Source organism: Anneissia japonica, unplaced genomic scaffold (assembly GCF_011630105.1).
Source record: "Anneissia japonica isolate Jap-2015-1 unplaced genomic scaffold, ASM1163010v1 scaffold1417_len1240632_cov203, whole genome shotgun sequence".
NCBI classification, from domain to species: domain Eukaryota; kingdom Metazoa; phylum Echinodermata; class Crinoidea; order Comatulida; family Comatulidae; genus Anneissia; species Anneissia japonica.
This window is the reverse complement of record NW_022727891.1, coordinates 490,821-501,438: the sequence shown is the minus strand read 5'-3', so window position 1 is coordinate 501,438 and position 10,618 is coordinate 490,821. Positions and strand designations below refer to the sequence as shown.

The window sequence follows — 10,618 nt, the reverse complement described above, 5'->3', positions numbered from 1 at the left end:
AGGCTAGACTTGGCTAGACACAGCGCGGAACGGTTTTTTTTCTTTCATTCAATTCAAGGTTAGTCACAAAGAAAACTTACTTATTTAGGCCTACTTGGCGGTGTTAAACTTGTGAATGTTTAGTTCATTTATATAGTTTCTAACTCTACAAGCATATTTTAAATGTAAGTCTGTACTTTTTTACCAAGATGTCTGAATTGGGTTTACATCTCTCTAGCCTAGCCTAGGTCAATCATCCAAGGCAAGGCAAGTCTTTCGGTCAGATATCTGTTTGTTAACCTTTGATTTTTTACATTGTGGCGTGAGGTCAGGAGGAACTAACAACAAGTAAAATACTGAAACTACACACACATCTTGCTTCTCTTCTTCCTTTTAGGCTTGAGGAAGCCTAATTCTTATTTAAAGCAGGTAAAATTAATTTGTTACTGAATGTAATGTATTCGACTATTTTTCTGCAGCATTACAATAATTTTTTTTTTTTAACTTTTAAGGGTTTTCATTTCTAGAATTAAAAAGAAGAATTTCTACTCTCTTCTTTTTTTTTTGTAGGTCCTCCTCATATTTTTTTCTACTTCATTTGCAGTCTTTTAGCCAAGTAGAAGCTTGGACGCCTAAAGTGGTGGTAGCCACTGTATGTTTAGGCATAGGTTTACGTAGGTACATCCCGCAAGGGTGGGATCCATGGTGGCAGGGTCTCTGGACAAGTCAGTACACTGGAGTAACCCGTGCCTACAAAGGATGTACTGGCCCCTGCTCATCTCAAAAGGATGTAATTGGCCGGTTCTTTAAAGTGCGCTGATCCAATTTTGTACACTGGGCCTATGATAGTCCTTATTTATCCAAGAAAACTTGTTCCACCACCAGCATGCCACTTTGAACCAGCGCTGAGCCGTGAAAATCCTTGCTCTCCTTAATTGTGTTACAGCTGGAGGGCTGAAATGCAAGTATGAAAAAGTGCACCATCTTTAAAGCCGTTTGTGAGATGTGTCATGGATCATACAGTTTAGATCAACTAGTTTGTTTTGTTTTCTTTTCTTATTTCAGATTTACAACAAAATCAAGGAAGCCTGAGTGACTCAACAGTTATCTTATTGTCAACTACGAATTTATTAAGAGATTTACTCGGAATTAGGTTCAATTGGAATTCAACATAACACAATGTTACTATCTCTAATCGGAAAAACCTACGTTCTACCACTGATAGGTGCCTACACTTTTATTGTCAGTGGTATCATCATAAATCTGCTACAAGCCTGCTGTTTAATTCTCTGGCCAATAAGTAAAAGTCTATACAGACGATGTGTATGCTTTTTCGCTTACCAGCACTGGGTTCGTAAGTATTCCCAATCTCTAAAATTTATTTAACACCATTTCTTATTATCGTAATCAATATATGTTTGTTTATTAACATTTTGTACATGTTTCAATGAAGAAATCTCAGGTTTAACCTGATGTTTAGCCTGCAGTTATAATAATTTTTTTGACGCGCTATCACCATTTAATAAATTAATGAGAATTATTGTTAAACCTACTATAGACTAGTATAAAATTCATTGCACCCTTAGTTTTATACCTTTTTAAATACATTGAACATTCTGCCATTGATTTCCCTACAGTATATTGCACAATGTATTGAATGTTGCAAAATTATACCATTTACATTGTGTTTTTGAGTAAATCATTTACAAATGACTGTCCTAAATGTGCTCTAAAAAAAGTTAAGTTCAGACATTTGATGAGTCATGGGCTGGTCATGTGACATTGCTTTCACAAGGTGACCTTCCTTTCACAAGGTGACCTTCCTATCTGAGAACAAGGAGCTAAAGGTAATACAGTAGAGTTGTGAAATCATTTAGAAGTTTATATTACCAGGGAGTTGGTATTACAATACAAAATAAATGTTATTGTTATACAGTGCACCATCCAATTTGACTAATTCCAAAACCCCTGTAATTCTAGACCACTTTTTCAAAGAACTAAATAACAATCTTCAATCTATTAACACTAAGCTAACCCTCTATGTGTAAACCGAAGCACAAGACTGACCCAAAGCTAACCCTTAGCGCTAACCATTAGCACCTGCGTGAGAACGCCCGATCGGTTAGCACTAACCTAAGCAGTATCCGGATACCGCTAACGGTTAGCAAGCGATCATCATATTTTTGGTATCCGAATCGGGATTTTTTTGTATGGACGCACTGTAGCTAATGGTAAGCAGGATCCGGATCCTGCTAACCATTAGCAGCTGTGTGAAAACATAGCCTATATGTAGTATTTGGAATATGAGTTTACATGTAGGAATAAACAGTGAACTAAAACAATGACCTATTCTATTTTCAGAAATGGTGTTCTTTTTTGATCATTGGGCAAAAGCAGAGATTATATTTTACCATGAAAAAAACTTCATTGAAATGTTATCTACAGAGCACGCCCTTATTGTTATGAATCATCGTTTTGATGTTGATTTCTTAGTGACATGGTCAGCGTGTGAGAAGTTTGGTATACTAGGGGTAAGTTGCTTGTGGCTTGGATCTTATGTTACCATTCTTTAAACCCCAAATAACAAAAGGAAATCTCACTCTATCTAGCCTCATAACTTTTCTGTTTTAGTAAAGTACATAGAAGCTCTGGCATTGTGCGCTATATAAATGTAACATTATTATTATTATAACAACACATATTTTGTGGTGAAATCTGGGGAGAAAGAAAACCCCCAAAATTCATTTAAAACATTGTACAGTATTAACAGATAAAACAGATAATTTTTTACTATAAAAATCACTATATTGATCACAAGTTAATTTACATTGCTGAGTACCTACTGTAATCAAATATAGATCAAAGGATGGCATTATTTAAGTTCCGTTAATTTATGAAGATAAATGTTTCTTGTAATTTTCAGTTGAAAACTAAAAATTCATACAAATTTAGCAATTTATTTTTATTTTTAGACTAGAATTGTGATTTTTTTTTCACGTTAAAGAACGCAGTACACTATTCAGAAAAGAGCAGGGGATTGTTTCCCGGTGTACTGCCCAATCAACACCAGATGACCCCATTGGAAATAAGTCTTCTTTAGACTTTAGCAGGTTAACCTTGGTGTTTACACCGAATAAATACATCCATCCATCCATTCAACAACTTATTTGTCTTTCTTTTAGTCATCCAAATCATTTGTGAAAGAGGAACTGAAGTACATTCCTATTGTTGGTTGGGGTTTCTCTTTAATTGAAATGGTATTCCTGAAAAGAAATTTCCTGAAGGATCGAAAGGCTTTGGTTGATGGGATTAGTATATTAAAAGATTATCCAGTAAAATCATGGGTAAGTAGAATATAAGATACTAAATTTCTTTGGATTTTCAAAAATGCACCATTTTGAGATAAAATTTGCACATAATAAAGAATAATTTGATATATAACTGCCTCTATGTATCAAACAACAATGGAAAATAGTAACACACTGGGTTAATAATTATCCAGCTAAATCAATCGCATATCACAGGGATGGATCCAGATAGTGTTCAGTCGTAGTTCGCTGGCCTAAGTATAAATAATCAATTCTAAAAATACCTGCTGATATCTACTTCAAATTTAGCCAAGACAGTTCAGATACAGAGCCAGACTTGTTCTGAATAAATGGTGTAATTCAATTTATTAGAATACTAAGTAGATAAATGGTCAGTGCTAAAATATGTTACCGAATACTTCCATTTAAGCATGAAATTGAGATTTACGCAATTTCGCATAACGAAGCTGAGATAATCCCGATTTCATGAAAGTGCATCAATACGGCTATACTCAATGTAAGCAAATAGTGAAATACCTACAGTCCAGACTGAATATTATAGTGTTCAAATTGTTAGTACATGTCAGTAATTACACCATCTATCGGAATCTGTAAAAAAAACCCTCAAACACAGAGATCTCCGTGTTTGCCGGGCAGAGTGTTAACAGTAAGAGAAAAGCATAAACCGAAAGGTCCACTGATTAATCTCAGGTAAGATAGTATAATATATACTCCAAGTATCGAAATGCACACCATCGTGTCGGGATTCAATATTTCAACATTAATTACGTCATCATCAGGAATTCCTGATGATTCATGATGATGACATAATTAATGTTGAAATATTGAATCCCGACATGATGGCGTGCATTTCGATACTTGGAGTATGTATTATACTGTCTTAAAAAAGCATAACGTAAGAAAATAAACAAGAAACAAGGGGATATATGCAAAACAACTGGTGGTTGAAGGTCCATGCTTTAACCAGCACTAAATTTAAAACATCAATAAATATATTACATATAAAACATAGATACAGTAATTATAAATATACTACATTATGTATTGTTTGTCTTGCAATGATATAAACCACCATTTATCTTGTAATTTTATATTATTGTGCTTATCTTTTTTTAAGTGGTGCATGTAAGAGCTTGAAGGGGTTGAATTATTATTTTCTTCATAGATGTTACTTTTTTGTGAGGGAACACGTTTTACGAGAGAAAAACAAGTGAAAGCAAATGAAGTTGCCAAGGAAAAAGGTCTAAAAGAACTGAAATACCATTTATTACCTCGTACCAAAGGATTTTCTGTTATCACACAAGCAATGAAGGGTGTTGGTAAGTTTATAGATACATACCTACCAAGTCTTCCCCATCTGGTGGAAGATTCCATCTTTTTGACCCCATCTCAAGCCCTCCAACCAGCCACATATATTTCTCCCGCTTTTCATGCGTCCCATCGCAAACAAAAGTATTGATATATAATCTTATATTATTATATTAAGGCCAGGCCCACACATATGTACAGTATTATTGTCAGGTACTAATTTAACTGAGAAAAACCGGAAGAAATCGTTGCGATGTTTAAATTTGACTCATTACACCAGAGAGCATCTTTAGGCAACAGAATTTTCCGGGGCCTAGGCGGGCCCATGACCCTCGCTTATTGGAGTTCCTTCCGTGGGAAAATCTCAAGCCATCACTTCTCTTAAATTTGGCATGTATGTAGATATATATATATATCCTATTTTCACATTTATTCATTAACTCATTCATTAACTCAATCATTAGTAAACTATAACATTAATGATTATGTGATTTAGTTCTTCCACCGATGTCTATTGTACTTTCTTTTAATGTCTACAAATTTTCCTATGTTTTTTTTAAATTAATTCCTTCACATCCTAACAGCAAGAGTAACTCGCAAATTGCAGGATTGATGATGCTGTATAAACTGTCTCTTTATGAGGTCTAGGGAAGGAGTGGAGTTCTTTGTACTCATGTCATTCCATTTATTCATTTTATTTTTTTTGTTGTTGATTTCAACTGAAGCAGGAATCAATCATATGTTATGGGAACTAACCATCTGTGGATATTATTTATAAATACACTCTCCAGTATAAATTATAATAAATAATAATAATAATGTTTACACTTTTCCACCATTTTTCTTACAGGTATTATGTAAAGTCTTGTTCTCAAGAACAAACATGTAAAACATTTTACAGAATTACAATCAGTTTACACAAAAAAAGCATGAATATTCCACTTGATATACAGTAGCACATGGTAGATGACTTGAATGTGTACAATTCTAATACTAATTCAACATAAGTGCTCTAAATACATAAAATGTATCTACCAGATGCTAGAGACTTTATTAAAAGTGGGTAAATCCTTTCAGGAAAAGGCTCATATGGGAATAAGCTTTATCCCCAGTTTCTGTTGCGTGAACAGACAAGAGTGTGATACTCTCTCTGAATTAGATGCTATTCCATCTTGGACAAGTGAAAAGAACAGCGACCTTGAGGATGCAATGAATTTAAGTTTATTTGTGACTGGTATTTTATGTTAATTTTGTACATTAATTATTTTTCTGTTTGACAGTTCCTGCTATGTATGATGTAACATTGTGTTGTAAAGATGAACCTACTTTTATGCAAGTTGTTTCAGCTAAGAAGATGAAATTTCATGTCTTAACAAGGTGACTGACTTTGTGATTTTTTTATATTACATCACTTGAGAAATAGTGTTGCATTTATTGTTTTTTTAAAAAGTCTCAGCTATTAATTTGGAATGTTTTACAGGAGGATAGCGGCTGACAATATTCCAACAGATACTGATGAGGAAAGTGCAGCATTTTGTCACAAATTGTATCAGGAAAAGGTAAAGAAGACTCTAAATTTGTAAGGTTGACAATATCAAATCAATAAGATATTACATTCAATATATACATTTTTATCTAATTATTCTTATAAAAATTCTTTATTTACTAAAGGATGATGCAGTTGATTATTTTCATAAACATGATACGCTGGAGGGCTACCAGGGCAAGTACGTAGGAACCAAGTTAAGTGTAAACAATGGCCCGGTCTTGGTCTTCATATTCTGGTCAACGCTTCTGTTTACTCCGTTTGCTTTCTACATGATATACTTACTTTACACAGGGACTATCTATACGTACTTAGCACTTACTGTTGGGACTTATTTAGGTAAGGTCTTCATTTGTCTTCACCCAGATTAAAGATTATACTGATGTCATAAAATCCTGAAAACCTCAAAAATACAATTACAAATTTGAATATTGAACGTTTAGTGTTGAGAAGGGTTTTAAGAGGGTGGCGTTTATTCGAGGTACTGTAGGCATTTATGTAATTTTTTTTGTGTGAAATTGATACGTATGTACTCAAATAAACACACCCCTTAATTTCACTTTAAATGTGGAACTACAACACATAATTATATGTTTTTACTGATTTGCAGGTATTTTACTACAAAAATTTCTAAATTTATTATCTGCCAATATGGCGTATGCCATTGACTTGAATAATGTATACATTATATCCACTAATGATTATTTTCTTGTTTTTTTTTTCCCGTATCCACCAATAACAGCGTACTTACTATGCAAAAGAATGATATCAGAGACTGTTACATCAAAAGGCTCAACATACGGATCTACTATTTCCAATGGCGATGCCACTCAATCGCAAATGCAACCTTCAAGCTAAACAAATAAGCAGGACTAATCAAAAAGAGGCTTCTGAAGAATTAGTAAAAAATATTAAGTACAACCATTCCTCATTATGGTGTGGTTAATAATAAGAGGACAATATAATGTACTTATTTTACTAAGTATTAAGCTCAGACATTGTAGTTTTAAGGCAAAAATAAACAGGGATTTGGTGTTCATCAACTTCTAAACCATGAATGAACTTCATGCCTATCTATTTCCTGATTTATAATCTCAGATTACTAGAATTAGAAGGTCAGGGATGGTGACCTTAAAGAACATGACGACTTTTACCCTTGTAATATATCTATATATACAAACAGATATTGATTACTTAGTAAACAAAGCTTACCTCTACTAGAATGTTATCTTCAAAGTCATACAAGTTCATTGATCTTGCACCCATCTCTCAGGGTAAAAAATAGCATTAAAGATAATTGGCAAATTAGATCCAAGTACTCAAAAACTGTCATACAAAATTACCAAAATGTAATCATCCCATTCCACTGTTAAAAATGACCTAGCAAAAACACTCTGAATATCCCACATACATAGTGTACATAAACATTCTCATGTGTACATAGAAAAAAGAAATATGATTGTAAAATGACAGAGACTGCAGTAGGAATATCTTGGACTGTATGATTGCTCCAATATAGAAACAATACAGTTAGTCATCAATATCATATCACTCGAGGGATAAGCAATAGCGTATCTAGAGGATGTGCTGGCTGCGCACTCTCTTCCCCTAAAAGAACTTGTCTGCCTCAAGTTGCTCCCCTACCACCCAGTCGCTTTCCCCATTGAAAGTATTTGAAGCACAAAAATGACCTCATATCACCTTATTTTGCTAGCTAGTGCCCATTATTACTCAATCATCGACCCCCTCCACTTCACCATCGTCACCCACCCAATCAGCCCTACCCATTTCAAGACTGCTAGCTACACTGGGGGTAAGATCAATCTGATAGTTCCTTTTTCAATTATAAATATATGCTACGTTCACATCAAGCCCGGACAAAAAATCATGAGTTTTTTTAACTCTGCGTTCACATCGCGCACGGAACACGGTTGTTCGGGTTAAGTACGTATGCGTTCGATTGGTTTGAACCAACCAAGCTTGTTGCTGATTGAACCAAGGAAAAAAAACGTGCGATTTCAGGATACAAATGGCTCACAGATCCATCGATACAGATCCGGAGTCCGGACTGAAAATCATACGAATTTGATGTGAACGGTCCTATTCTTTACCACTGAACCCATTTTTCATGATTTTTTCTCTGGAATCCGGGCTTGATGTGAACGTAGCCTTAGACATATATTTAGTTTATTTTAGCAGCTGTGTGCAATAAGATTATTTTAATATGTACAACAAAAGCAGTATTGATCAGTTATGAATGCACTGTGTTGCTAGGTGTTTAGATTAATGAACAAGTTTTAACAGCTTTTGTCTTGGACAGACTTAGGGGAACTGAACCCTGAACTGTCTCCACAGCATAGTGTAAAGTATATACATTGAAAATTATTAAATGTAGACACACACGTGAAATTGATGTTCCACAGTGAATGTTACGCTAAAAGTAGACTTCATAAAAGCAATAAATAATTTGGAAGCTCCAATTGGTTTTCAGTATTATAATTATGTATGACAGTATATTGTTGTTGATGAAAAAACATGCATTTTTAATTTATTGAACAATATTTAGGAATTGTACACAATTATTAGTATTTTTATTTTTATCTGCAGTTCCTCCTCCCCGCCCACCCTTTAATTGTACATTTGTATCCTCTATTCTCTCTATGTATTGGCTTGTATGTTTGTGGAAATAATAATAATCAATGTACATGGTGTTCAAACATGTCTAATCCCAGTAAGGCTAGTGTTTTCAGTGTGAATCAAAGGAAAAACATGTTTTTATCGAAAGAAATGTTTATTAGAATATGAAATTGGTATTTTAAATCTGAAATTTGTTTTGGATAATTCTAGGAAGTGATTTTAAAGTGGTATTGTTATGTTAGTGAGGTTTCATCATGCTAAGTGTATTTAATCCACATATACTGTTTGTCCCTAGTGACAGTAAGATGTTCTTATTAGTCAATTTGCATTACTTATTATATTGTGTTAATCAACTATACAGTTTGGTTACAACATTTTGATGCAAGTTTGCATTAGGAAATATCAAAGTGTGATGTTTTGCCCTAACCTGACGTGTTATTGTACTGAATACTCAGGATTTGAACCCACGCCCTCCAGATAAGTAGCCTGGCGCCATAACCACTAGGCTACCGATCTCGCGCTTAGTGACTAGTGTTGAATCCGATCCCCAAGTAGCAGCTGGTACTGCAAATGACATTTCGATGCGAGTTTCCATCAGGAAAATATCGTAGGAGTGATGCTTTGCCCTACCCCGATGTGTTATCGTACCAAATACTCAGTACATCCCCAAAATCTTGCTAACAAATTTGCGAGTGACTCAGGTGGGATCAAATGAATGTGTGTTGAAACCTTTAATATACTGTACTTTTTCCATAGATTTAGTAAGTCTTGTTTTGATTAAACTCAGTTGAAGGACACCATGATATTGTTTACTCAGATTTGTTTGTTTTTTCTCAACTTGATAACATTTTTGAGTTGTAAATGAAATGTAGCATGAATTATCTTGTGCAAACAGGTGTAGTGTAATAATAGCTGTCAATGCCAACAAATCAATCATCATCAATAATCTACAAAATCGAGGTGTCCTGAATCAACCCTAGCAAAGTCCATTCAATCCTGATATGTAGGCCTATAAATACAGTATATGGGTCTAATGATATATTTTTGTAGTATTTTCCTCTATTTCCATATGCAAGTAGTAATCGCAAAACTTTAGCAGCAACAGAAGCTTTGTAGAACTTGAAAACTCTGGATAATTTTTGTTAATTGATGTGAACATCCAACACTCAGTCATGCGAGAGCACATAGCGCCTCATTAACATCTACAACAACTGGAAATTATTAGTTATTATTACCATGTACTATTTATGTGCCATTCAATTTTGTTACTGCACAAGCTACAACACCACAAATAATACAGTAGGCATACATTTTTGGGCTAGTGACCTATGTAAACCACCCTGATTAAACTATGTAGTATCAAGGGGTAGGGACAATCCACTAAGGTCCTAGTGAACCACACGTCCCCATAACTGATTAAAACACAATTTTGTATTGCTTTATATACACAATTTCTGAAGTTAAAGAATATTAATGTCTTCTCTACATTCATATGACCAAAACAAGGAACATAACAGGGCACTTCCATTTTAATATTTACTGGATTTCAATGCTTTATGACATACAGTATTATTGTGTGGGAACATGTCATTTGGTATGTCATCACTGTCATGCCATATGGAATGTGTCAACTATGGAATCATATCTCATAGGAACAATCAACATATGTTAGTTATTTATTAATGGAATAGCTTCACAAGTGTAGGGGAGCCTCACAAAAGATGGAATGGCACTACATGTTGTAAAATTGACATACAGCACAGTCTATTGAATACAAAATAATACTTTTGGTAATGACAGCATACAAAATGGATAAATT

The 10,618-nt window shown here is 34.2% G+C and overlaps 1 protein-coding gene across 3 annotated transcripts; it reads left to right on the top strand.

The window, feature by feature from the left end:
* Positions 1 to 3: 3 nt before the first annotated feature.
* LOC117113890 (1-acyl-sn-glycerol-3-phosphate acyltransferase gamma-like) lies at positions 4 to 7,894 on the top strand. Of its 3 annotated transcripts, none has more exons than XM_033257373.1 (9): positions 4 to 58; positions 1,045 to 1,333; positions 2,341 to 2,510; positions 3,162 to 3,323; positions 4,474 to 4,627; positions 5,897 to 5,993; positions 6,097 to 6,175; positions 6,288 to 6,501; positions 6,905 to 7,894. In XM_033257373.1, exons 2-9 carry the CDS (start codon positions 1,159 to 1,161, stop codon positions 7,018 to 7,020), a joined length of 1,167 nt encoding a protein of 388 aa, XP_033113264.1. In that variant the 5' UTR covers positions 4 to 58; positions 1,045 to 1,158; the 3' UTR covers positions 7,021 to 7,894. The 3 variants fall into 3 exon arrangements, with proteins under 3 accessions (XP_033113264.1, XP_033113260.1, XP_033113263.1); XM_033257369.1 differs by having other exon boundaries at positions 32 to 164; XM_033257372.1 differs by lacking the exon at positions 4 to 58 and adding an exon at positions 175 to 408.
* Positions 7,895 to 10,618: the final 2,724 nt, after the last annotated feature.

What these genes read in the sequence shown, in the direction of transcription:
- LOC117113890 (XM_033257373.1), top strand. Translation starts at nt 1,159, where the DNA reads ATGTTACTATCTCTAATCGGAAAAACCTACGTTCTACCACTGATAGGT. An exon ending in ACAAGCAATGAAGGGTGTTG is followed by an intron (nt 4,628 to 5,896) that starts GTAAGTTTATAG and finishes TCTGTTTGACAG; the next exon opens with TTCCTGCTATGTATGATGTA. An exon ending in AAATTTCATGTCTTAACAAG is followed by an intron (nt 5,994 to 6,096) that starts GTGACTGACTTT and finishes AATGTTTTACAG; the next exon opens with GAGGATAGCGGCTGACAATA.